The 27,765-nt window shown below is 42.4% G+C and overlaps 2 protein-coding genes, 1 long non-coding RNA gene and 1 pseudogene across 12 annotated transcripts in view; 3 read left to right on the top strand and 1 right to left on the bottom strand.

Annotated features, from left to right (window-relative positions):
* Positions 1 to 1,834: 1,834 nt before the first annotated feature.
* The window catches only part of LOC132454626 (uncharacterized), a 52,621-nt gene continuing 26,690 nt past the window's right edge, over positions 1,835 to 27,765 (top strand). For 2 of the 7 annotated variants that reach the window (XM_060048113.1, XM_060048114.1), the window contains exon 1: positions 20,020 to 20,197. Coding sequence is in view for 1 of the 7 variants with exons in the window: in XM_060048115.1 (XP_059904098.1) it covers positions 20,466 to 20,496 (31 nt within the window). In the remaining 6 variants the exon portion in view is untranslated. The other 5 variants (XM_060048111.1, XM_060048112.1, XM_060048110.1 and 2 more) reach the window with 5 other exon arrangements.
* LOC132454628 (uncharacterized) lies at positions 1,958 to 27,765 on the top strand. 4 transcript variants are annotated; one of them, XR_009524962.1, is made up of 7 exons: positions 1,958 to 2,167; positions 23,815 to 24,108; positions 24,987 to 25,256; positions 25,365 to 25,484; positions 26,410 to 26,444; positions 26,671 to 27,023; positions 27,131 to 27,765. XR_009524962.1 is itself a non-coding variant. In XM_060048118.1 (6 exons), the coding sequence occupies exons 1-6, from the start codon at positions 2,131 to 2,133 to the stop codon at positions 26,737 to 26,739; spliced, it is 822 nt and encodes a 273-aa protein (XP_059904101.1). In that variant the 5' UTR covers positions 1,958 to 2,130; the 3' UTR covers positions 26,740 to 27,765. The 4 variants fall into 4 exon arrangements, 2 of the variants coding, with proteins under 2 accessions (XP_059904101.1, XP_059904100.1); XM_060048118.1 differs by having other exon boundaries at positions 26,674 to 27,765; XM_060048117.1 differs by having other exon boundaries at positions 26,671 to 27,765.
* Positions 7,521 to 8,797, bottom strand: LOC132454631 (uncharacterized). The gene is made up of 2 exons (XR_009524964.1): positions 8,584 to 8,797; positions 7,521 to 7,722 (listed from the first exon to the last, which is right to left on the bottom strand). It is a non-coding gene; the product is annotated as an uncharacterized LOC132454631 (long non-coding RNA).
* On the top strand, positions 16,818 to 16,908 carry LOC132454803 (small nucleolar RNA U3; annotated as a pseudogene).

Here is a 27,765-nt window from a genome sequence, read left to right as displayed (position 1 = left end):
TTTCAGAGCGAGAGCGAGACAGAAAGACAGAGAGACAGAGAAGCAAACTGCCCCAAACCTGATTCTGATGTTGTGTCACTAAAAATCAGAAATAAAATAAATTAAAAAATTCTGTGGTACCGTTGTGGAATAGTATTGTAGTATTAATCTATACCTAATACGAAATAAAGGAAAATATCTGGTACTTATTTGTTTTTAATAAGGTACAATTGTGCTGTCCTCTAGTGGTCAAAAGGGAGAATTGATCCGTTGCAAGGCGATACTAAAAACGTTACTTTCCCCAGTCCTTCAAAAACAAGAGGTGCCATTTGAGGTGTTAAATAATACATTTCCCTCCAAAGACTTTCGAAGTTTGCAGTTAAAGGTGACGATTGTCATTATTTCAAAGAAACGTTTTATTTATTTGGGAAGTTTTGGGAAGAGTATACTAATATAGACAATAACAGAAGGTTTTATTTTTCAGACTTCATGTAGATTTACAGTAAAAAAATAAAAATAATGTCAGGTCCAGTGAAACGTTTACTGGACGTCATGTCATAACACAACACATACTCTAACATGTTGAGAGTTTTGGCCTTTCAAGTTATACTCAAATACTACAATAATCTTGGTTTGAAGGTCAATTATCCTTCCCCCTTCCCCCTTAATGTCTGGGAGACATTAAGGGACTCTCTTGATCAGTGGGGACGAGATTAAAAGCAGAAATATTACCATCAAAACAGTCAAAAAAGATTTATAAGAATGATACACATCACACCAACACATTGTACAGTAATTACCACCCACGCTAAGGTCTGTAGTCTTTACATTAGCCTGTAATTATGTGAGGGGTATGCTACTGAAACAAGGCTTTCTTCCTTCAAGCATAGGCCGACTGTGCCACCTGGTGGCAAGAGAACAAATCCGCCAGCAGTCATGGGATCGCTCTTTAAACTTGGCTTTGCAGGAGAGGAAAGACTGCATTATTTTCGATATAAGATCGGTAAACACATTGCAACTAACATACCCTTCATTCAAACTACCTCATACCAAAGAATGGATACAACTGAATACATTCAATTTGATTTTAAGATTAAAGATACTGGGTTCAGTTTGCAGAACCCGTTCTGTACCTTTGTCTATACCAAGGCTATGAGTCTGTACCTTTCTTTAGAGCTATGAGTCTGTACCTTTCTCTATAGCTAATGCTATGAGTCTGTACCTTTCTCTATAGCTATGAGTCTGTACCTTTCTTTATAGCTATGAGTCTGTACCTTTCTTTAGAGCTATGAGTCTGTACCTTTCTCTATAGCTATGAGTCTGTACCTTTCTCTATAGCTATGAGTCTGTACCTTTCTCTATGAGTCTGTACCTTTCTCTATAGCTATGAGTCTGTACCTTTCTTTAGAGCTATGAGTCTGTACCTTTCTCTATAGCTATGAGTCAGTACCTTTCTCTATAGCTATGAGTCTGTACCTTTCTCCATAGCTATTAGTCTTTACCTTTCCCTACAGCCAGGCCATGAGTCTGTGCCTTACCCTACGAGTCTGTGCCACTTTTGGAAGACCATTTGTTCAACTAACTTATTCATGAACAGTTGCTCAGGGTTACAGATTTAAAGACTACATCGACTCAGCTAAAACACCCTGGACATGATTTGGTCCTGATTTGTCCCTTTATGAATTGTCATTTACTTTCATGTTTAAACATCTCTCAGAGTTAGAGGAAGAAAGACTAAGTGTGAAATAAACATTTCCCTCCTCCAAGGACTTTCAAAGTTTTCAGTTGAGGGTACCGATTGTCATTATTTCAAAGAAACGTTTTTTTAATTTGCAAAGTTTGGTGAAGAGTTGGACGAGTGTGTGTGTGGGTTTGTTAGAGTGAGTGAGAATGAGAATGAGAGAGAGAGCGCGAAAGAGAGCGAGCGCGTCTGTCGTGTCGGTCAGATTACAGGTGTGCATGTGTAAATCCTTTGTAGTTATATTTAATGCATACAATCTGCGATGTACTCTTTTCTGTCCCCCGCCTAGACTAAAGAGTTTGTCTCATTTGGCTTCCTCAAAAATAACCCCCACGCCACTGTTCATCATAAGAAATCACCATAGCGGACATGAGGCTCAGAGAAAGCACCACCCTCCTTTGTTCTGTTTGATGGAAATGTTCTCCGGAGGACTTCTCCTGATTTTAGGTAAACTTTTCCCCTTTTATAGATTATTTGTATATTTCATTGTTCGGCTTCTGCACAACAGGTCTGGTATTTATTTTCTTAAATGTACTTGAGTATTCAGCAATATAACGGCGCTGTGTGTGTTGGTTTGTGTCTGTGTGTGTATAAGTAGGCCAACTCTACGTTATGCTTGGTAATATATGTCGTTTATAGTTGGAATGTATTATCATTGCGTAATAATTTTGTAATAGTTGGCTATTAATCAAGCAATAAAAGCGGGTTTAGATCGGTTGGAAAAACTAACTATTTCCGCGTTTAAAAAGCGGGCGCAAGACCACAATACCCACTGATATTAATAGGTAAACAAACTGTTATAGAACTGGCAGGGATGTGTGGTCCTCTCTGGGTGGAGAGCGCTGAAAAAAGCTTAAAGGTCCCATGACATGAAAATCTCAATTTATGAGGTTTTCTAACATAAATATGAGTTCCCCTAGCCTGCCTATGGTCCCCCAGTGGCTAAAACTTGCGTTTGGTGTAAAAAGAGCACTAGCTGTTCTGCTCGCCTTTGAAAAAACGGAGGCTCAAGCGCGCTGATTTGGAAATCTGTGCTCATGACGTCATGAGGAATCTCAGCTCCTCCCCTTACTCTGCCTGGCCCGCCCAGAGATGTTGGCCCGCCAATGAGACTCGACCGTGCGAGCGCCGTGTGTGTGTGTGTGTGTGTGTGTGTGTGTGTGTGTGTGTGTGTGTGTGTGTGTGTGTGTGTGTGTGTGTGTGTGTGTGTGTGTGTGTGTGTGTGTGTGTGTGTGTGTGTGTGTGTGTGTGTGTGTGTGTGGCAACCCGTCTCTGGCACAGCGGCCCTGGAGGCCAAGGGGGCAGGTTGTGGAGGCGGTGTACCACAGATTTCCGATAGATGGCACCAGTAAGAACATCGGTGCCAATCATTGAGATGCGGAGCACCTGAGGAGCAGGTGGGAAGCATGCTTTAAAAAGCATGCTTCCACACTCATTCAGGGCTCTCCTGGTTCGCGTGTGCGGAGAGACCAGTCGTGTGGGTGATGTGCTTCCACCCGGAGGAAATAGACAATTGATTCCTCCAAAGCTGGGTTTTGTTTGCTCAGTTTGATATATGATTTAATAAAGGTGCCATTTTGGCTTTAAGTAAGCTTCAGTGCGTGTGCTGATTGGAAGGAGGCGGCTCATTCACCAAGCCGGGTTGCCACAGTGTGTGTGTGTGTGTGTGTGTGTGTGTGTGTGTGTGTGTGTGTGAATACACACACTGTAACGCAAGTGTTTCTTGTCGGTTCTTTGACGTGTCTTGTATTTCCACAACGAGACTGTCGTGGGGGTTATCTAAGCCATGGTTGAGAAGAATTGGGGGGAAAGGAACTTTGGTTTGACTCGCTGAAGTACATGAACTGCGACATGCCGCCGGTTGCCGCGAGGCACCATCGCCCGGCAGCGGGCAGCCGGCCGCAGGCAGCGTGCGGTTCAGTCGACTTCAGGTTGATGTGGAAGAACCAGAGACGTCGCAGAACCCGACAAAGTCGTTTGTGATTCATAATATCGTCTGGAGGCGCACACAATATGTTATATGATATAGATATCTATGTATTATATGATATTATTTAGATATAGAGCTCCAGGACTGTAACGCAAGTGTTGTACACTTCCTTGTTATTTGGATAACCGTTCTGCTGTTGGTGTGATGGCGCATAACAGACTCTCGTATCTGGTATTTCTACAACGAGACTCGTATTGGGGGTTATCTCAGCCAAGGTTGAGAATGAATTGGGGGGAAGGAACTTTGGCTTTGACTCCCTAAAGAACATGAACCACGACATGGAGGAGAAAGGGATTGTTGGCGGCGAATGTCTCCCGCTTGAGCCCCGCTGAGGGACCACCGCCGGAGGCGGAGGTGCATAAGCGCTGCCCGGCAAAGATCCCTTTCTCCTCCTTGTCGTGGTTCATGTTCTTGAGGGAGTCAAAGCCAAAGTTCCTTCCCCCAATTAATTCTCAACCTTGGCTGAGATAACCCCCAATACGAGTCTCGTTGTAGAAATACCAGATACGAGAGTCCGACGTCACACCAACAGCAGAACGGTTATCCAAATAACAAGGAAGTGTACAACACTTGCGTTACAGTCCTGGAGCTCTATATCTAAATAATATCATATACATAGATATCTATATCATATAACATATTGTGTTATAGTCCGAATATACAGTCAACTTTACAGCATGAGTCCGAATGATAACAACTAGTAAAAATGCATTTTCTGCCGGATTTTCCTCGAAGTGTGGTCCTTGGATAGCTTCGTTTCAAGGGCTACGTAGCCTTTTGTCTTCGCCCTACCCATTAACCCAAATGAGAATTGGGACACCCTTACCCCTTCAAAACAAGGGGCAGGGGTAAGGGGTAGAAATGGGATGCAGCCGTCACTTCTCCTGTAGATTGAGCCCTGAACACAGCTTTAGAGTTTCTTATACTGTTGAGAGCTTCGTTAAAGATGGACATGTTCACATCGGAAGCTTTATGGCTACCGAACAAGGAGATGTGTGCATAGGTGAGGTTGTAAAATTATTATTGATGGACTATAGTAGATAGTAGAACTATCATGGGCAGTGGTATTGCACCGGCGTCAGCAGTGGTGCAGGGGCTTTCTGTCACATTTGAGTTTGGACAGCTATTGTCCCATCTCGTCCTGCTCCTCAAGTTATTAATTATTTGTGTCATTCATTTTGTCATTGTTTTCAGTTACTTTATATTACCCTCATCTCCTCTTGCTTCAGATGTGTCTCTCCTGCCCTGTGTTCCCTGTTGGCTGCGACTGTCCTCCCTCACTTTGGTTGCCTTCACCTGTCCATTATTATCGTTCTGCTAGTGTATTTAGTCAGTATGTTTCCCTTACTTTGAGACTGTTCCTCTTAGTACCTTTGTGTCTAGCATCCCAGCATTAACTATTTTGTGATCTCCTGAAAACCTCTCGTTTGATTCTGTACCCCTTTGTTTGTCTTTCGTTTTGTACCTCTGCCCTGATTGCTACTGTATTCCCGTGTACCGAACCATTGCCTCCAGTAAAGACCACTCTCTGATTCTCCCTGCTTGTCTTATGAGTCATGCCTTTGAGTCCAACACCTGTTTGCACCAGCGTTATAATTATTTAGATCCTGCCCCTCCCAGAATGTTCCCTGAGAATCAGACTATATTGGTGGTGTACAGTGTTCTATATCGGACACTGTAGAGGACACTTTACACAGTGTTATATATCAGACAATGTAGACAAAACTTTACCAAATGTTTTATATCGGACACTGTGGAGAACCCTTTACACAGCATCTGCAGATAGTAACAAAAAACTATTATTCGATAAATGTTCACAAAAATGTTTTTTTCTGTTTTAGCAAGAGGGGCACTATAGCCAATCAGGGTGAGGGAGCGGCGGACTGGGTAAATGCAGCACCCTCCTGTGTGGGAGATCAAAAATTGTGTTTCGATATTGGGCCCAGAGCTGAACAGATGCTATTGGATCATACTCAGCCCCCCGTCCATGTCTGGGGGCGGGCTGAGAGGGTTTGGCCAATGGAATGCATGAGGTCTTTGGGTTGATGTGTAAGAATCAGAAACTCCTGCTGGAGCTTGTGCATTCAGAGCACTGGAGTGGGCGACAAGAACAAACATAAACTAACATTGGCTATAGTCATCACTCATCAAAGAAAATCCACTGGTTTGATGCTTAAAGCTCTCTATCTCAATCTACATCCACAAAGGAAAATTTCGTTGTCTTGTACAATGACAATAAAGATTATTCTATTCTATTCTTCTTTATATTCAAAGGGCTTCACAGACCAGCTGCAACCTGTCTGACCACTTCTAACCTCCACCTTAACTGCCGAAGCCTATCGTGCAGCTGTAACTGAACACGGCAGCTGCGCAAACAAGGAACCATCTGCCTGTGTGATAAACATCATTGATTAAAGTTCCCATGGCATGCTACTTTATGGATGCTTTAATCTAGATATTAGTGGGCCCCTAACACAGTATTTTAAGACGTTCCCGAAATCCTGCCATGGTGCAGAATTACAGCCACTATGAGCCTGTCGTACATTTAGCTTTCCCCAAACACGCCGTTTCGGTCTCTGTACCCAGGTGAAAAAATATTATACTTCAACTACACTTTTGAAAGGATGTACTAAGTCCACTTTTAGTATGTAACTGTATTCTGTACTAATTTCGTCGCATTCAAGTATACCAAAGTGTACTAAGGTATACCTTAAGTACTACTATAGATATACTCCAGTATACTCCAAGTGTAAATAGTATGCTAAAATGGCACAACTTTTGACAACCTTTAAGTGTACTGAAGTACACTAGTGAAAAGTATGATTTCTAGCATTTGAAACACACTTGCAGTACAATAGCATTATATTACCAGTGTGTTTGAAATATACTTAAAAAGGCATTATGGTTCAATTGATAATAGTATATAAGTCTATTTTGAACACACTATTATCATACCTCTGTCATATTTCAAATTAAATTCAAATACACTTTCTGACTATATTTAGTACTTTTTAAGTCTGCCATTATGTTAATTAAAATGTATTTATAGTAATTTCTAGCACAATTTCAGCATCAAAGGCATGCACTTTAAGTACAATGTTATTATACTCTAATGAGGAGCAGAAGTGTATATTGAGTGTATTTTATCACTGCTTATACTACATAATAGAAGTGTATTTTTAACACATTATTATCATGCCTCTGTCATATTTCTAATTAAATTGAAGTACACTTTCCGACTATATTTAATACTTTTAAAGTGTGCAATTATGTAAATAAAAATGCATTTATTATGTATTTATAGTACATTTGTGTCACAATTTAAGCATCAAAGGCATGTAGGCCTACTTTAAGTATAATGTTATAATACTATAATGTAGAGTGGAAGTGTACATGAAGTGTATTTTATCACTACTTATACTACAGAATAAGTGTATTTTGAACAAACTATTATCATACCTCTATAATATTTCAAATTAAATTCAAATACACTTTCTGACTATATTTAGTACTTTTTAAGTGTGCCATTATGTTAATACAAGTATTTAATATTGATTTATAGTACATTTTTATCACCATTTTAGCATCAAAGGCATGTACTTAAAGTATAGTTATTATACTATAATTTAAAGTGGACGCGTATATTAAGGGTATTTTAAGTACAATACTGTTATACTGCTAAGTACTTTATAAATACTACAGAAATATACTTACAATACATCACTATTATACTTCACATGCACTTCTTTCTGGTACCATTTTAGTACACTCCATGGGTGCTAATTTGTTCCATGACAAAAAACACTTAAATTGTACAAACCAAAACTTTAATTTAAATATTAATACAAACATACATTCAACAACACCTAACTTTAAAACGTCTGACATATATAACATATATAATAAAGCTACTGAGGAGCAACCTTGGTGTAGCCCTCATTATTGCATTTCCTCCGCAGCAGGGCCCGGATCTCACTAACCATGCTGTTGGGGAATTTCTCCCTCACCGTGTCTGTGAAAACAGGAAGGACGCATGTGATTTAAGACTTAAGATAAACAATATATTACATTGACACAGACTAGTGCTTGTGCCCATTGGGGGCGTGCCCGTTCGGAGCGCGTGCCCAATCGGAGCGTGCAAAACGTAAAAAAACGCAGCCCCCGGTACGCCACGTGCCCCCGGTACGCGCCACGTGGTCCCGCTACGCCACAGGCCCCCGCTAAGCCACGTGCCCCCGCTACGCCACGTGCCCCCGCTACGCAACGTGGTCCCGCTACGCCACGTGCCCCCGCTACGCAACGTGCCCCCGCTACGCCACAGGCCCCCGCTACGCCACAGGCCCCCGCTACGCAACGTGCCCCCGCTACGCCACAGGCCCCCGCTACGCCACAGGCCCCCGCTACGCCACGTGCCCCCGCTACGCAACGTGCCCCCGCTACGCCACAGGCCCCCGCTACGCCACAGGCCCCCGCTACGCAACGTGCCCCCGCTACGCCACAGGCCCCCGCTACGCCACAGGCCCCCGCTACGCCACAGGCCCCCGCTACGCCACAGGCCCCCGCTATAAAACCAACTCTTTCTATTAGGCTATCATCATTACCGTAACATTCCTACATTTTACAATACAAATACGACATAAAGACGCTCTCAGGTGCAAACGTAGCCCCCGCTACGCCACAGGCCCCCGCTACACCAGTTGATCCAGTAACTTTACTTCGATTACTAAATTCAAGCATTATACTTCGATAAAAGCAACTCTTTCTATTAGGCTATCATCATTACCGTAACATTCCAACAGACTATAGCCAAAGTTAGCTGACGTTACAAAGAGTATTTCGGAATCATTTCACTACCGTTTTGGAACTGACTTACCTCCAACGAAAAGCAATTTGGCTGCAATAGGCTTCGCCTCTTGTTGTCGCCGTTGTGTAGGCCAAATTACCTCTATCCAGCCCTGCTCCGACTCGAGGTCTTTTTATTTCTGTATACATCACGTATGACGGATGTATTTTCTGCTCTAACGGAGCCGTCTTGGAAATAAAACAAACCAAACATTGTCATTGTTAGACCCGGAGATATTAGGTGCTCACTGCGCAATTTCAAATAGAACACTAACCGTCCGCGCCAAGTGTATTTGACTACACCACCAATTGGCGCCCTAAATACTACATTCTCATTGGACGTCGATTTGCAGCCGCACACTGATTGGATGGCCGTTATAAACTTGCTAATTTCAAATTTTGGTTCTAGCCTTGGATTTTCTTAAGTCGTTGGAGCTAGTAAAAGTAGCCATTTCAGTATTATTTATCTGTAATTTTTGGATTAATTCAACACTTTGGTTGTGATGATGTATGAAATAACCCATTCCATCAATTTACGAGTGGAATTTATGGAAATATACTTAAATAAACTTCTAATGAAGTGAAATTAAAGTATACAAAAAAATAAAGCATTTTAATAGTGTATTACTAAGTGTACTTTTCAGAATCACACTGAATGACAACTACAAGTTTTTGCAATTTAGTATACTTTTTCTAAGTACACTGAAATACAGCTTAAAATTAACTTGCATTAAAGTGAACTGTAAGGAAGTATACTTAAATTCACTACTAATAAAGGGAAATTTAAGTATACTTTAATAAAGCATTTTAATAGTGTATTACAAAGGACTTGAAACAAAGTGTACTTTTCAGAAGTACACTAAAATACCACTTTAAGTGTGTGCAACTTAGTATACTTTTGCTAAGTATACTGAAATACAGCTTAGAATTAACTTAAATTAAAGTGAACTTTACGGAAGTATACTTCAATACAATTCTAATGAAGTGAAATTAAATTACACTTTAAAAAAGTATTTTAATAGTGAATTCCAAAATACTTGAAAATGAGTGTACTTTTCAGAAGTACACTTAGGTACAAATTACAATACACTTACAATAAAGTACACTTTTTATAAGTACACTAAATTACCACTCTAAGTATTTGCAATTTAGTATACTTTTTCTAAGTACACTTAGGTACAATTTAAATAAACTTAAAATAAAGTATACTTTTTAAAAGTACAAAGCAATACCACTTTAAGTATTGCAGAATTAGTATACTTATTTTTAAGTACGTTAAAGTTGAATTTAATGACATCTATTGTGAAGTACACTTTTTAAAAGTATATGTTAAGTATACTTTAAATTAAGCACAAAAAGTAAAAGTATACTTGTACTAACTTTTGTATAATTGAATTATACTTGTAATACACTAAAGTATACTACTTTTTCACCCGGGTAGTTTTAATAAAAATGAGGAGGAGAGAGGCGGGTCAAGGAGGAGGGTGGGGGTGTGGCCCTGAGCAGCTTGCGACCACGGTACCATACGCTTTGTTTACAGTGGATGTATCACAATGGCGAGGACCACACAGCCTTTGACCGTGTTCTGTAAATATTCTAGAACGTTCCGGGTGCTCCGGCGGCAGTCCTGGAGCTCTGTATCTTAATATCATACTATACATAGATATCTATATCATATAATATATATTATCATGGCCAAAAGCCTCAAGACGATATTATGAATCTCAAACGACTGCATCGGGTTCTCTGACATCTCTGGTTCTTCCACTTCCACATCAATCTGAAGTAGACTGAACCGCTACATGGAGGAGGAAGGGATTGTTGCCCGCGATTGTCTCTCGCCGGAGCCCAGCTGTCGAGGCACCACCGCCTCGGCAGCGGGCAGCGCCGAGGCACCACCGCCCCGCAATTCCTTCTCAAACATGGCTGAGATAACCCCAAATACAGTCTCGTTGGGGAAATACCAAAGACGTCAGAGAACCGACATGTTAAGCGCCATAACACCAACAGCACAACGGTTATCCAATTAACAAAGAAGCGTACAACACTTGCAATGTGTGTAATGACACACACACACACACACACACACACGTGGCGCTCGCACGGTCGTAGCTCATTGTCTCATTGGCGGGCCAAATTCTCTAGGCGGGCAAAGCATAGAAAGGGAAGGTCACTTGGCCCCTTATGACGACATATGGGGCCACATTCCAAATCAGCGCGCCTGAGCTTCCATTTTTTCAAAGGCGAGTAGGATACCTACTGCTCGTTTTACGACAAACGCAAGTTTTAGCCACTGGGGGACCATAGGCAGGCTAGGGGAACTCATATTAATGTTAGAAAACTCCATAAAGTGAGATTTTCATGCAATGGGACATTTAACATGTCATGCTGCAAGCCTTTCGATAGGTCACAGAGAAACAGTACATTTAAGCAGGGACTATGCACTTATATTACAAACACTTTCCATGCTGGCATCACCTGGCAGATATTTGGTTAGTGTTTATTACTGCTGAGGCACTAAGCAGAATTTAAACTATTAAAAAAATTAAAAAATATATATATATTTTATGAGACTTTCCAGTCCTTTTACATTTTATTAAAACGGTCCATTAAATATCCCGAAATCTCCTGAGACCTCTTCACTACAGGCTATGGATAAGGCTTATGGAATAGGCTAATCATCAACATTTTGAATAAAACCAAAGATTTCAGAAAAACATTCTCTTTAGAAAAGGTTGCACTATTATACTACAGTAGGGTACTTTGTTATTACAGAAGTTAACTACAGTACTACAGTAGGTTACAGTAGTATTTCATTAGGGTACTACAGTACGGTTACAGGGCTGTTTGACTGAGCGATGTCTCCTGATCTGTTACAGTGATGACGTCATCTGCTGCCCAGAAAGTCAAGCAGAACCTGACCTCCACTGTGGGAGGAGAGGTCACCATACCTGGGCCTGTCAAGAGTCTTGGATATCTTCTGAATCAAGAAGGCGTAATCGCTAGAGTGAAAGATAGTGTGTTGGAGACAGAAAATGAGGATTTCCTGAACAGAACTTCCTGGGACCGAGCCACTGGGCTGTTCACTATAAGAAGACTGCAGAGCAAGGATTCAGGGGATTATTCTGTTAATGCTAACAAAATTCTTGTATCATTCAAGCTGAATGTTTATGGTAGGTAACATTGACTTCTTCTCATTACGATCAAGACCTCATCTACTGTATCCAGACAACGTGAGTTGTACACGTTTAGAGGGGCAAATGGTGAAGCTGTATACAAGAAGGTAGTGGACATGTGTATGATCAAGCTGTATACTAGAAGGTAGAGGTCATGTCTAGGAGGGGTCAAGCTGTATACTAGAAGGTAGAGGTCATGTCTAGGAGGAATCAAGCTGTATACTAGAAGGTAGAGGTCATGTCTAGGAGGGGTCAAGCTGTATACTAGAAGGTAGAGGTCATGTCTAGGAGGGGTCCAGCTGTATACTAGAAGGTAGAGGTCATGTCTAGGAGGGGTCAAGCTGTATACTAGAAGGTAGAGGTCATGTCTAGGAGGGGTCAAGCTGACCTTGTGGTCTTCTGTCCCCAGACGCCGTCCTGGAGCCCGGTGTCACCGTAACGTCTGTGAGCAGCGAGGGCTGCACCCTGCTGTGTGCTGTGGACCAACTGAGCGGAGGGACTCTCTCCTGGTATCAAGGAGAGGACCTGGTGGACCAGAGCAGCACCCAGCGCTCTCTCCCTCTGACCGTGGACAGGCTGGGTCTCCGGTCCTCCTACCGCTGTGTGTCTGCCAACCCTGCTGGTAACCTCACCCGGTCAGTCGACGCTAAGACGTCCTGCCCAGTAGAACAACTCACTGGTAAGAAGTCCTCACACACCCAGCCTCCACTTGGACTGCACAGAAAGCTCAAAGACGCTGCTCATGTTGTGGAGCTTTTGGTGACGTGAGTGTGACTCTTCTGTACAGGTGACGAAGTTGAAGCAAAGTCTAACAGGCTGGTCTGGATTGTGATTCCGATCATCTGTGGTATTACATTCATCCTATTCTTATCTGTCATCATATTCTATGTGGAAAGACATCTCCAAGGCAAGGCATTTTTTCTTACAATTGTTTTTGTTGGATAATGACAATGGTCTGGAGGCTTAACATATCATTGAGGCTAGATGTTTCCTGTGAGAGATGAATCCGATGTTGAATAGCAGCTTGTCCCCAGGGTTAGCCGCAGCCGAGCGGACCAGCTGTCCTCGGTACGGGGGCGGTCTCCTGTTATCGTTCTCCCTGCTGTGCTGCAGGTTGCACCAGCTACCTCATAGCAATCATTTATCAATAATGCATTAGTCTGGCATTACAAGCCACACTCATTGTTATACTGATTTCTGTCTGTTTAGTTTCTTCCGTCGTATTTTCTTCCTTACTCCTTCTACAGTTGTTGTGTGTCTACTTTATAGAGTGAATATTGTTTTTTATTTTATCAATTTATATAATATTATTTATTATCTATCACTCTTTACTTCTATCACTATCTGCCAATATATCTCTATATCTAGATCTCTATAGATATGTAAGTAATCAAAATAAGCATTAAAAAGATGAAGAAGATTGCATATCATAGAACCAAGTTCTTGGCACTTCCAGCAGCCTGAAGGGAAACTGTCTCTCACCTCATTCTAAAATCTGAGTTTACTGCTTGATGCGTGTGAAAACATAGTGATCGGGAACTCCCACTCTCTGTCCCTGTAAAGGTGGCAGAAACGTTTCTGTCCCCAGTGGTTTGATGTGGAAAAATGACGTTAATTGTCCGCAATCTTTTCACACTGACTGTGTTTTTTCCCCAACGCACACATGAAGCAGCAGTCTCTCATGGTAGAAACAGCCATGGTGTCTGAGCTTCCCCTTATGGATATTCAATAGATTGAGTGTCCACATGCTTCCCATGGCGGTGTAGGCAGCAGGAAGATAAATGAATGTGGAAATCCTCTCTGTACAGCAGACCCTTCTACTGCATGACTTATAGTGGTGCTGTTTTATTCATTAATGTTGGCCTTCTGTTTGTAGCTTCAATCCAACAGAAGGGTGGCTTCACACAGCAGGTAGGTGCTCTGTGGGTGCATATGTACAGTCTAGTCAATATCACTACAGCCCGTCATTATTACACCAGCCCTCCAACCATAAGCCTGTGTGTGTGTGTGTGTGTGTGTGTGTGTGTGTGTGTGTGTGTGTGTGTGTGTGTGTGTGTGTGTGTGTGTGTGTGTGTGTGTGTTTCTATTCCCTATAGGAGGAGCCTGAACACGGCCGCTGCAACACGCACGTCAGATACAACGAGATACAAGCCAAAGAGAACTGAAGGAATAAACGCTCTTGGATCAAACCATCGTAGCCGCCTCTCCTGGGGTCAGAAACATTTGGCAGGATGACTCTGTTTGCATTTAGTGTGCACCCCCCGGCACGAATATAACAACAGCACAAATTTAGCAATATAGCACTTGAGTCTTTTGGAACCAAGTGATCAATGTGCTTCAGCCCATATGGACCCATATAATGAATCACCCTACAATGACAGTGATCTCCCTGCAAGTTCAGTGAATCACCCTACCAGTAGAGTAGGGTACATTTGAACATTGGCTTCCTGTTGGTCAGAGAATTGATTTTAAAATCATGTTGGTCACCTATGGATCCCTACATGTTTTGGGGCCAAAGTATTTAACTGATATGATTCCACAACATAAGCATTCTAGACCACTAAGATCTTCTGAGACCATTCTGTTAATTATCCCCAGAGTATACAAAAAACATAGGAAAGCAGGATTTAGTTATGCAACAAATAGCTGGAATAAACTCCCTGAGGATTTAAGACTTGCCCCGACTCTGACCACTTTTAAAACAAGACTGAAGACTTTAATGTTTGCTTTAGCTTTCTGCTCATCTTAAATACATTGCACTTTCAAAATAAAAATAAAAAGGCCTTTTTAGCTTTACATTTATTTTCTATTTTTACCAGAGAGATACATGATCTGAGAAAGGATAAGGGTTTGAGACCCGAGTTTTGTCTGGGTTAGAGTCCTAGAATCCGGGTTGGAGTCCCAGAATCTGGGTTGGAAACCCAGAGAAAGACCCAGAGAAAGGACCAAGTTCCTTTAGGTCGGGTCGGAGTACCAGACAGAATGTTGATCTGATCTTAAACACATTGCACTTTCTAAAATGCTTTTTTAACTTTGAGTGTGTGTGCAGATGGCTTGTTTAACCTGTGCCCACAGTGCGTTTACTAGTCTGGCTATTGCCAGAGATTGAGCTTGGTCTGGGGAAGCTGCTGCCATTTTCTTCAGCACAAGAGGCGTGATCAACGGGCCTAGTTCAACTGACTCGGTACGCAATTGGCTGCATGCCGGAATTCTCCATGGTGGAGAAGAAAGAGAAAGGGATTGTTGCCGTATGCGGACCCCCGGAGAAGCTGCTCCGCCGCCGCTGGTGGAGAAGCTCCGCCGCCGCCGGAGGAGTCCGCATACGTTGTTCCGAGAGGTCGGAGAAATGACATGGACCCAAAGTGACAGCGAGTGACAGCTGTCTACTGAAAACATCTTTCTCGAAAGCAGCGTTTGTTGTTGCTGGTGACGTAAAGAGGTCAGCCAGTGGCTGGATACAGTGCCACCTATCGTACCGGGGTATGAAGTGCTTCAGCTAATGAATCGATTTTCTCACCGCCATGTATCATCGGACAATTGCATTTGTCCAATTGAGGAGCATAATCGAACTATGGTTTTAATCGGATTAAGTTGTGCATGTAAACGTATACTCAATGGCAACAGGTGTGCAGCCTCAGCCAGCTCCAGGCTCCAATCAGATTTGGCCAAGTGAGGTTTCTAAACCAGCCATCATCCACACACACTCCCACAGTAGGCTTATGGTGCTAAACTATTGTTTTCTACCATTACATAACAGGTTGATCTCTCCTCCATCCTCCTTACTGTTATAAAATCCAGCATCCAATAGTACAGAGGAACGGTTGATGCCTGGTTAAATCAGCCTCACCTGACCTGAGTCGGCCTGACTAGACTCGGGCTAGGGGAGGTAATTACTGGCTGCACACCTGTGCAGCCAGTAATTAAGGCGCACAGGTTAAACCAGCCATCACCACACACACGCACACACACACACACACACACACACACACACACACACACACACACACACACACACACACACACACACACACACACACAGAGCTCCGACATGTCAGTATTCATCTCCGGCTCTGCATGCAACAAACCTGCCAACACTGCAATAAACTTTTTCTCTACACCCTCGAGAGCAGTGCCAACCGGACCCTGTTGCCGGAGGAGCCCATGAAATCAGGAACCCAGTTTGTGTAAGGCGGCAGCCAGTGCTGCAACAGGTATTTGTCACAAATGCTATCACAATGCTTTTAGCAAGGCTGACCAAGACATTTTATGTTGTCTATGAAATTCACACGACACACCGTGGTGTCTGAGATGCACCGCTAGCCAGCCCTCTCGTCCTCGATCATCCTCATGCTCCTTATTCGAAATTTGCTTTGACGTCACGTAAAGAACTGTCAGTAACATAGGATTCTAGACCAATTCTCTAAATGAGGCTTATTATCAGTGTGAGAATGGCATAGACGACTATGTTAAAAGGCCATATAAGAAAAAAACATTTTGGGTTCACCACCCCTTTTAATTAATTTTTTAATAACCTAAAACAAATGAGACGTTTCAACCACATAGTGAGTAGATCAAAAAGTTCTTAACTGTACAAATAACCATATCCGCCTTCAATTCTGAGAATGAAATGGAGCTTCTTTTATTTCTATTTTTAAGTCCGACCAGTTAAACAGGCCATTAAAGGAACTACATAGTCACTCTGTGTGTGTGTGTGTGTGTGTGTGTGTGTGTGTGTGTGTGTGTGTGTGTGTGTGTGTGTGTGTGTGTGTGTGTGTGTGTGTGTGTGTGTGTGTGTGTGTGTGTGTGTGTGCGTGTGTGTGTCTGGCTCTGTGTCTGGCTCTGTGTCTGGCTCTGTGTGTGTGTGTGATAAAGCTATGGTGAGTTGAATTCGGTAAAGGTGAAAAATCGTCACCTCACGCCCGTGTCTCTATCTCAAAGTATGTTGTTGTCATGTGCTATTATTTAAACAATATGAGGCTTATAATGCTCACGATAACGTAAATTCTGACATTTAAAATATCTTTGTAGTATATGTCTGGATCATAAACACCAAACACCAGAGCTGCATCTGTTATGCTAAATAACTCTTAACATCATACTTTCAGGGTTAATTTCTAGTTTGTTACTTGAGAAATGTCTTATGGATCTGATCGGTTACCCAAACCACGATGAAGAGTGGCAGCGAGTAATGATTCATTCAGGCCAACCGTGCAGCTTTCAGAAAAGTAAATGTGGGGCTAGACTGTCTTCAGGAAGGTTAGCCTCCAGAAGACCAGATACGGTCACCAAATATTTATGCAAATTATGAATAAATAAATCACCACTACACACAAACCAAATGAAAACGGTTCTACGGAACCATAATGAAACTATCACCCGTGCAAGCACGGGTGACTCAAACCATTCATTAAAACACCCATACAAGATGCCTACTCTAGACTCTGCCTCATTTTATAGACTCCAGCAGAAAGCCCCACAAGAAAACAAGGCCTGTTCAATTGATTCATGAAAGGCCCATTGAAATCTAAGATATCTGGGACAAGCAGTTGTTGGCTCCTCATGTCTTTGTCAAAAAACTTGCTGAACTGGAACACCTGCCCTATCCAACAGTTAAAGTCGGTGACTGCAGGTGCCTGAATCTCTTTTTGTAAAGAAATCAAACACCAAACTAAGGCTAGCCTCAGCTGCTCTCTCCGGGGGTACAGGAAGAATGGCCCAAGCGAGCGTTCTGCCCCTTTATAGATGTGCTTTTTTACTTGTGTTCGTTATAACCCTTATAAATTGCTGCTTGGGCGCATGGGTGAGCCTGGCTCAGTCTTTACGGCAGCGACCCGGGTTCGACTCCTGCCCTTGGTCATTGTCTGCATGTCCTTATGTCTCCCTTTCTCTCATACCTTCAAGTCTAACTCAGTGTTTCTACATGAATATTGCGAAATAAATCTTTAAATAAAGAATATGCTGCTGGCCCCAGTCAGATCGATATCATCTTTGAAACATAATATAAATAGAGTAGATGGCATTTGAGTAAATTTCTGATTAAAAAAATAATTAAAAAGATCCTTTCATCATCAGTGGCGTTTTCTCCCGGAGGCCATTGGCTTCACTGTTTTTTAGACATCCAATAAAAATATTTATATTAACAGTTTCGGTTATTCTTTGGTGCTGTGTTGGTGTCATTTCTTCCACATGTCTCATTGAGCATTTTAAAATGCACCAAACAACGCCCCTCTAAATACTAAATACGCGGTAAAACACGACATTGCACACAGTACGTCCACGAGCAAGCCAGCCGTAGATGGTATCCCTTGGTGAGAAAAAAGAGAGAAGGATTAACCAATCAGGTGAGGCTACCGTCATGACACTGCCCTCCAGTGATTAGTCAGCAGGGTGCCAAGAGAAGCCAGACCAATCAAATCAAAGCATCAACGTCAACGTAAACAAATAGCGGGAGATAAGATTTTTACCATATTAAGCAAGTACAGTTTTGGAGGATGGAGAGGACTATTTGGTAACATTTAACCAAACTGCCACATGGGCAGCAACAAAAAAATAAATCTGACGGCAGGCCAAGCTTCAGCTGCTTGTGGAAAGAAAGAAGAGTGGTTATCGCACTTTCAATGAGGATAATTATGTCCGCACCGAGTTGCTAGCTGGTAGCGCTAAACTTCAGCTATTTTGCTGGCCATGCCTTCTTTTTTACAAAGATTCATGCTCCCTGAACAATCCCTGGGTGACAGGGATCTTATTGACCTCTTCGCCACCATGAAAGACAGGAGAAAGGCCTTCCTCTACAATAGGGTGAGTAAAATAAGCACCTCTCGGTGCGGCATCACTGTTCCCTGAGCTGTCCGTTTATTTTTTTTGTGTTATTATATTTCTAATTGTGCCTTGATTGTCTGGAATAAGTTGCATTGGTCAATCAAATGAAGGTGTTGTTTTATCGCGGTTGTCAACGCTGAGAATCAGCACCAGGGACAGAAGGGCTCACCTGTGCCCTATACCACGAAGCTCGCTGAACATACCCAGGCTTTCTTCGGAAAACCTGGCTCGACAGACCCGCAACTCGCAATCAGAGTTAAATGGTACCACGAAGCTCACTTTAGATTCAATTAGTAGAACCAGGTTTTCCGCTTTAGGTTCAGTGCGCGTTCACGTGAAAGGGGCGTTTTTTGCGTCATTTTTCTCACCTTTACGATAGATCAAGCAGTCTATACGAGTATAAGTGAAAAGATTCTGCATATTGTCTGTAAAATAACTATGCCAAATGCAGAATTGTTCGCCATTAATCCAAATAGAATGATGATGATTTAAAAATGCATAAGCAACGTCCATCCTGCCTTATTCTATCATTTAGGGAATTCACTTTAAATACACCCTATTTAAGAAATGTATCGCATGTTTTCGACCGCTGAGAGGTAGCGACTGTAGCGTAGTGGATTAGTATAAGACCCGAACGCCAGCGACCGGGGTTCAAATTTGCCGGTCTATCATCATGCATTTTACCCCCATAGATGTGGTGCCATCACGGCCTTGAAAATATGGGTTCAAGTTCGAAATAAGCACAAAAACATAATTCCATAAGCTTTAGTGAATAAGTATTCCATATGCATGAGAATTAGAACTTTTAATGCTTCACATAAATTTGCATCACTTGGGAGTCGAACCCCCCGCGCAGAAATTCAAGACTGACGCGCTACCTCCACTCTAGCTCACTGTCACGGAGACACAATGCGCAACAGTAATCATTGTCTACATAAGGTCCTAAAGGACGATCAAATAACGAACACCCTCTGATGAGAATCTGTATCTCTCATGAAGAACCCCAATTTCGTTGTTTGCACAATGACAATAAAGTCTGAAATCTGAATATCGTCAGACAATGCCAAGGGATCGGTTCTGTCCTGTAAAACCCTCTGTCTCCGGAGAGACGCCTGTACGAGAAGTGCGCCGGGGTCCACGGGAACACCCACAAATGGTGACGCCATTGTCAGAGGAGGGGCTAGGAAGCTGCGCACGCCGATTTAAGTAGCCGATCTCCGGCTAGACAAGCCGAAAAACTGCTCCCGACCAGGTTTGGTTGCGAGCATAAGTCACCATGGTGATACAGCGACGCTAAAAGAGATCGACTTTCGTGGTACAACTAACCCAGGCTTGGAGCTCAACATACCTCGCTAACCCTCTAAGCGAGCTTCGTGGTACAGGGCCCTGAACAGATGCGGCTGTGGTTGTTTATAGCCGCTTGCTCTGGGTTGTCTTGTGCTGTCTTTTAAGTAGTGATATAAAAGGGAAAACAATTAGGAGGGGTGTGTGTGTGTGTGTGTGTGTGTGTGTGTGTGTGTGTGTGTGTGTGTGTGTGTGTGTGTGTGTGTGTGTGTGTGTGTGTGTGTGTGTGTGTGTGTGTGTGTGTGTGTGTGTGTGTGTGTGTGAGAATGGTCAGAGAGAGAGAGAGCGAGCGCGTGTGTCGTGTCGGTCTGATTACAGGCGTGTGTAAATCCTGGTAAATTTACCAGTAGCAATAGCTCTTTTAGTAATATGTAATGCATACAAGCTACGACGTACTATTTTCTGTCCCCCACCTAAAAGCATGTAGAGGTTTTGTATCATGGCTTCCTCAAAAATAATCCCCACGCCACGCCACTGTTCATCATAAGGAAATCACCATATAGGCCTACATATAATAGCGGACATTTGGCTAAGAGAATTTGGCTCAGAGAAAACCCTGTTCTGTTTGAAGGAAATGTTCTCCGGAGGACTTCTCCTCATTTTAGGTAAACTTTTTCCCCTTTTATAGATTATTTGTATATTTCATTGTTCGGCTTCTCCACAACAGGTCTGGTATTTATTTTCTTAAATGTACTTGAGTATTCAGCAATAGAACGGCGCTGTGTGTGTTGGTTTGTGTCTGTGTGTGTAAGTAGGCCAACTCTACGTTATGCTTGGTAATATATGTCGTTTATAGTTGGAATGTATTATTATTGCGTAATAATTTTGTAATAGTTGGCTATTGTGGTATCTTGCGCCCGCTTTTTAAACGCGGAAATAGTTTGTTTTTCAAACCGTTCTAAACCCGCTTTTATTGCTTGAAGCAATAAAAGCAATAAAAGCGGGTTTAGAACGGTTTGAAAAACAAACTATTTCCGCGTTTAATAAGCGGGCGCAAGATACCACAATACCCACTAATATTAATGGGTGAATAAACTGTTATAGAACTGGCAGGGATGTGTGGTCCTCTCTGGATGGAGAGCTCTGAAAAAAGCTTAACAAAAAGCTTAACTTGCCTACTGAAGGAATGGTTAACTATTCACTCAAAAAGCTGAACTATTGGTGAACGAATGGTTGGCAAAGAGTAACAACTCATTATGATACGAAATGTGTCTTTCCCTATTACTTCGGCTATAGGAAAGAGGAATCATGTTTATATTCTGATCTGAAGTAAGCGATGAGTATAAAAAAAGCACTTGTAGGACAGAGTGTTCATTTTAAGTAGGGGATACATATTTTGGCAGGTCGAAATTATACAATCTGACAAAATATGTGTCCCCCTATAACATTGTCTAGAGAAGAAGAATCATGTATATTCTTCCTTATTCCTCATTCCTCAAGGCACCGTCCATAAGGCCCTACTAATAAGAATGGGTTCTTCAGTGATTAATAGCCTACAGTGGCGGTTTTAGTCACGGGTGAACGGGCGGCATTCTTTCATGAAACGTGGTGCCACGAGAAGTCCAAAAAATAAAAATCATCTGTGCCGCAAAGCGGTTTTCTATGATGCACAATATCATAACATTATGTGGGCGGGGGTATTGGTATATTGACGTCGTCTGCTGCCCAGGAAGTCAAGCAGAACCTGATCTCCACTGTGGGAGGAGAGGTCACCATACCTGAGTTGTGGATTTCTTGTGAAAGATAGTCTTGTGATCGCTCTAGTGAGAGATAGGGTGTTGGAAATAGATGATGAAGGTTTCCTGGACAGAGTGTCCTGGGACGGAGACACTGGGCGGTTCACCATAAGAAGACTGCAGAGCAACAATTCAGGGATTAAATTCTGTTAATCAAGGAGGAAAATCTGAATCATTCAAGCTGAGTGTTTATGGTAGGTCTCTTTAACTCTCTCATTGTGATGACCTTGCTCTTCTACTGACTCCAGAAAATGCAAATTGTATATGTGTGGAAGGTAAGGACATGTCTTAGAGTAGTCAAGCTGTATACTAGAAGGTAGAGGACAAGTCTAGGAGGGGTCAAGCTGTATACTAGAAGCTAAAGGTCATGTCTAGGAGGGGTCAAGCTGTATTCTAGAAGTAGCCAAAAGTAGCCGTAAAAATGTATGTCATCTTTGGCAGCGTTGCCAAATACTTAACGGCGTCTATTCACTTTTTATTTTATATTTGAGCCGCTTGGGTAACTTTATTTTCTAACCCTTAATGTTATTTTTGCATTAGGCTTGTCTTGCTTCGTCTTTGCGTACTGAAAAAAAGAAAAACGTTTTTTGAGCCTGGTTGGGGGCCCCCCTACTATGGGGGCCCCATGCGGCCGCCTACCTATGCCTCTATGTTAAAGGCACCCAGTGCAACTTTATGTAAACATTCAATGAAAAATAAACATTCCATTTCTAGTCTTTTTTACACGTAGTAAGTTTCAATAACTCCATACCATTACATATCGACATTCAAGGAGCAAAGATGAGACGTCGTTGTGTGGTGAGAACTGATAGAAAATCGTAAACAACAACAATCGCCAGTGGGGAGAAGCCATTTTTCCATTGACTGGAAGCCTGCTTTATTTATTGTAGGTTACAAAAAATAAAGAAAATGGCGGCATTGTTGTTGTTATCGATTTTGTATCAGTTCTCACCACACAACGACGTCTCATCTTTGCTGCTTAAATGTCGGTATGTAATGGTATGGAGTTATTGAAACTTACTACGTGTAAAAAAGACTAGAAATTGAATGTTTATAATTTTTTAAGCCTCGAAAGTTGCACTGGGTGCCTTTAAGACCGCCACTGTGTGTAGTCGACATTCACATTGAAACATCCCAGTCAAAAGGTTGTCGGGGGGGTTTTGGAACAGAAACATTGGGAGCTATCGGACAGAGAACACTGTAAATTGTCCTCTACATTGTCTGATAGAGTCACACTGTGTGACACTGCCGTGTAAAGGACACTTTACACAGTGTGAAGCCCCAAAGGGCTTCCCAGACCATCTTCAACCTGTCTGAACACTTCTAACCTCCACCATAACTGCTGAAGCCTATTGTGCAGCTGTGACTGAACATGGCAGCTGAGCAAAGTGTGATAAACATCTGTAACCTTTTGGACAAAGTCAATTTGTCAATTTATATTTAGTGTGTTTATCCGGTGCTGGATGTACTGTATTGTATAGTGTATTGTTATTGTGTATGTACTGCACTCTTTTTGTAGTTATATTGGTGTCTTGTAATGCTGTGTGGGATGGGCCACTTGTGTGCCATGACACGAAAATAAACATCGACCAAATCATCATATAGGACCTTTTATGAGACTTAAAAGGTCTTAAAAAAATACTTACATTTCTTTAAAATATAAACCTCCATTAAATATCCAGAAACTTCCTCTGAGCCTGGTGATGCTGTTCATTGGTTGATTCTGATCAGTGCAGTCCGCCTTCACTACAGGCTATGTACGAGGCTCGTGGAATAGGCTAATAATTTATTTGGCTAAATAAAGATTTCTGAAAAACATTCTCTTTATAAAATGTTGCAGTTTCTATATGGATAACCCAGAAACCAACCATTTAACAGGGGAGGCTTGAAAAAACATCCCTTAAATTGCTAGAATGCCCATAGAAAGAGACAAGTGTACCAGTAGGATACTAAAGTATGGTACAACAATAATACAGTAGGAGACTTCAATTGTATAGTATAGTACTACAATAGTATAGTAGGGTACAACAATACTACAGTAGGGTACTATAATACTACATAGTAGGGTACTTCAGTATTACAGAAGGTAACTACAGTACTACAGTAGGTTACTAGAGTATTTCATTAGGATACTACAGTACAGTTACAGGGCTGTTTGACTGAGTGATGTCTCCTGATCTGTTACAGTAATGACGTCATCTGCTGACCAGGAAGTCACGCAGAACCTGATCTCCACTGTGGGGGGAGAGGTCACCATACCTGAGCCTGTCAAGAGTCGTGGATTTCTTTTGAAAAAAGGACGTGTTATCGCTAGAGTGAAAGATAGTGTGTTTGAGATAGAAGATGGTGATTTCCTGAACCGAATTTCCTGGGACCGAGCCACTGGCCTGTTCACTTTAAGAAGACTGCAGAGCGAGGATTCAGGGGATTATTCTGTTGATGTTATCGTGACTCTTGTATCATTCAAGCTGAGTGTTTATGGTAGGTAACATTGACTTCTTCTCATTGTGATCAAGACCTCATCTACTGTATCCAGACTATGTGAGTTGTACACGTTTAGAGGGGCAAATGGTGAAGCTGTATACTAGAAGGTAGTGGACATGTCTAGGAGTGGTCAAGCTGTATACTAGAAGCTAGAGGTCATGTCTAGGAGGGGTCCAGCTGTATACTAGAAGGTAGAGGTCATGTCTAGGAGGGGTCAAGCTGTATACTAGAAGCTAGAGGTCATGTCTAGGAGTGGTCAAGCTGTATACTAGAAGGTAGAGGTCATGTCTAGGAGGGGTCCAGCTGTATACTAGAAGGTAGAGGTCATGTCTAGGAGGGGTCAAGCTGTATACTAGAAGCTAGAGGTCATGTCTAGGAGTGGTCAAGCTGTATACTAGAAGGTAGAGGTCATGTCTAGGAGGGGTCCAGCTGTATACTAGAAGGTAGAGGTCATGTCTAGGAGGGGTCAAGCTGTAAACTAGAAGGTAGAGGTCATGTCTAGGAGTGGTCAAGCTGTATACTAGAAGGTAGAGGTCATGTCTAGGAGGGGTCAAGCTGTATACTAGAAGCTAGAGGTCATGTCTAGGAGGGGTCAAGCTGTAAACTAGAAGGTAGAGGTCATGTCTAGGAGTGGTCAAGCTGTATACTAGAAGGTAGAGGTCATGTCTAGGAGTGGTCAAGCTGTATACTTGAAGGTAGAGGTCATGTCTAGGAGGGGTCAAGCTGTATACTAGAAGCTAGAGGTCATGTCTAGGAGGGGTCAAGCTGTATACTAGAAGGTAGAGGTCATGTCTAGGAGGGGTCAAGCTGTATACTAGAAGCTAGAGGTCATGTCTAGGAGGGGTCAGGCTGACCTTGTGGTCTTCTGTCCCCAGACGCCGTCCTGGAGCCCGGTGTCACCGTAACGTCTGTGAGCAGCGAGGGCTGCACCCTGCTGTGTGCTGTGGACCAACTGAGTGGAGGGACTCTCTCCTGGTATCAAGGAGAGGACCTGGTGGACCAGAGCAGCACCCAGCGCTCTCTCCCTCTGACCGTGGACAGGCTGGCTCTCCGGTCCTCCTACCGCTGTGTGTCTGCCAACCCTGCTGGTAACCTCACCCGGTCAGTCAACGCTAATACGTCCTGCCCAGTAGAACAGCGCACTGGTAAGAAGTCCTCACACACCCAGCCTCCACTTGGACTGCACAGAAAGCTCAAAGACGCTGCTCATGTTGTGGAGCTTTTGGTGACGTGAGTGTGACTCTTCTGTACAGGTGATGAAGTTGAAGCAAAGTCTGACAGGCTGGTCTGGATTCTGATTCCGATCATCTGTGGTATTACATTCATCCTATTCTTATCTGTCATCATATTCTATGTTGAAAGACATCTCCAAGGCAAGGCATTTTTTCTTACAATTGTTTTTGTTGGATAATGACAATGGTCTCGAGGCTTAACATATCATTGAGGCTAGTTGTTTCCTGCGAGAGATGAATCCGATGTTGAATAGCAGCTTGTCCCCAGGGTTAGCCGCAGCCGAGCGGACCAGCTGTCCTCGGTACGGGGGTGGTCTCCTGTTATCGTTCTCCCTGCTGTGCTGCAGGTTGCACCAGCTACCTCATAACAATCATTTATCAATAATGCATTAGTCTGGCATTACAAGCCACACTCATTGTTATACTGATTTCTGGCTGTTTAGTTTCTTCCGTCGTATTTTCTTCCTTACTCCTTCTACAGTTGTTGTGTGTCTACTTTATAGAGTGAATATTGTTTTTTATTTTATCAATTTATATAATATTATTTATTATCTATCACTCTTTACTTCTATCACTATCTGTCAATATATCTCTATATCTAGATCTCTAGATCTCTATAGATATGTAAGTAATCAAAATAAGCATTAAAAAGATTTATAAAAATATACTCAGATTCTAAAATCCGAGTATACTGCTTGATGCGTGTGAAAACATAGTGATCGGGAACTCCCACTCTCTGTCCCTGTAAAGGTGGCAGAAACGTTTCTGTCCCCAGTGGTTTGATGTGGAAAAATGACGTTAATTGTCCGCAATCTTTTCACACTGACTGTGTTTTTTCCCCAACGCACACATGAAGCAGCAGTCTCTCATGGTAGAAACAGCCATGGTGTCTGAGCTTCCCCTTATGGATATTCAATAGATTGAGTGTCCACATGCTTCCCATGGCGGTGTAGGCAGCAGGAAGATAAATGAACGTGGAAATCCTCTCTGTGCAGCAGACCCTTCTACTGCATGACTTATAGTGGTGCTGTTTTATTCATTAATTTTGGCCTTCTTCTGTTTGTAGCTTCAATCCAACAGAAGGGTGGCTTCACACAGCAGGTAGGTGCTCTGTGGGTGCATATGTACAGTCTAGTCAATATCACTACAGCCCGTCATTATTACACCAGCCCTCCAACCATAAGTGTGTGTGTGTGTGTGTGTGTGTGTGTGTGTGTGTGTGTGTGTGTGTGTGTGTGTGTGTGTGTGTGTGTGTGTGTGTGTGTGTGTGTGTGTGTGTGTGTGTGTGTGTGTGTGTGTGTGTGTGTGTGTGTTCTATTCCCTATAGGAGGAGCCTGAACACGGCCGCTGCAACACGCACGTCAGATACAACGAGATACAAGCCAAAGAGAACTGAAGGAATAAACGCTCTTGGATCAAACCATCGTAGCCGCCTCTCCTGGGGTCAGAAACATTTGGCAGGATGACTCTGTTTGCATTTAGTGTGCACCCCCCGGCACGAATATAACAACAGCACAAATTTAGCAATATAGCACTTGAGTCTTTTGGAACCAAGTGATCAATGTGCTTCAGCCCATATGGACCCATATAATGAATCACCCTACAATTACAGTGATCTCCCTGCAAGTTCAGTGAATCACCCTACCAGTAGAGTAGGGTACATTTGAACATTGGCTTCCTGTTGGTCAGAGAATTGATTTTAAAATCATGTTGGTCACCTATGGATCCCTACATGTTTTGGGGCCAAAATATTTAACTGATATGATTCCACAACATAAGCATTCTAGACCACTAAGATCTTCTGAGACCATTCTGTTAATTATCCCCAGAGTATACAAAAAACATAGGAAAGCAGGATTTAGTTATGCAACAAATAGCTGGAATAAACTCCCTGAGGATTTAAGACTTGCCCCGACTCTGACCACTTTTAAAACAAGAATGAAGACTTTAATGTTTGCTTTAGCTTTCTGCTCAGCTTAAATACATTGCACTTTCAAAATAAAAATAAAAAGGCCTTTTTAGCTTTACATTTATTTTCTATTTTTACCAGAGAGATACATGATCTGAGAAAGGTTAAGGGTTTGAGACCCGAGTTTTGTCTGGGTTAGAGTCCTAGAATCCGGGTTGGAGTCCCAGAATCTGGGTTGGAAACCCAGAGAAAGACCCAGAGAAAGGACCAAGTTCCTTTAGGTCGGGTCGGAGTACCAGAGAGAATGTTGATCAGATCTTAAACACATTGCACTTTCTAAAATGCTTTTTTAACTTTGCCTTTATTTTCTTTATCTATCTTACTAATTATTTGCATATGTTTTATTTTATTATTACATTTTATTGTATGACAATGTTTACATGTGAAGCGCTTTGAGTCTGCCTTGTGTATGGAAAGTGCTTTATAAATAAAGTTGCCTCGCCTTGCCTTGAA

Source organism: Gadus macrocephalus, chromosome 3 (assembly GCF_031168955.1).
Source record: "Gadus macrocephalus chromosome 3, ASM3116895v1".
Lineage (NCBI taxonomy): Eukaryota > Metazoa > Chordata > Actinopteri > Gadiformes > Gadidae > Gadus > Gadus macrocephalus.
This window is presented reverse-complemented; position numbering and strand designations above follow the sequence as displayed.

Bases quoted from the DNA above. Each gene is read 5' to 3' on its own strand.
- LOC132454628 (XM_060048117.1), top strand. From the start codon at position 2,131: ATGGAAATGTTCTCCGGAGGACTTCTCCTGATTTTAG. The intron at 24,109-24,986 runs GTAGGTAACATT...TTCTGTCCCCAG, and splicing joins ATTCAAGCTGAGTGTTTATG to ACGCCGTCCTGGAGCCCGGT. The intron at 26,445-26,670 runs GTAGGTGCTCTG...TATTCCCTATAG, and splicing joins AGGGTGGCTTCACACAGCAG to GAGGAGCCTGAACACGGCCG.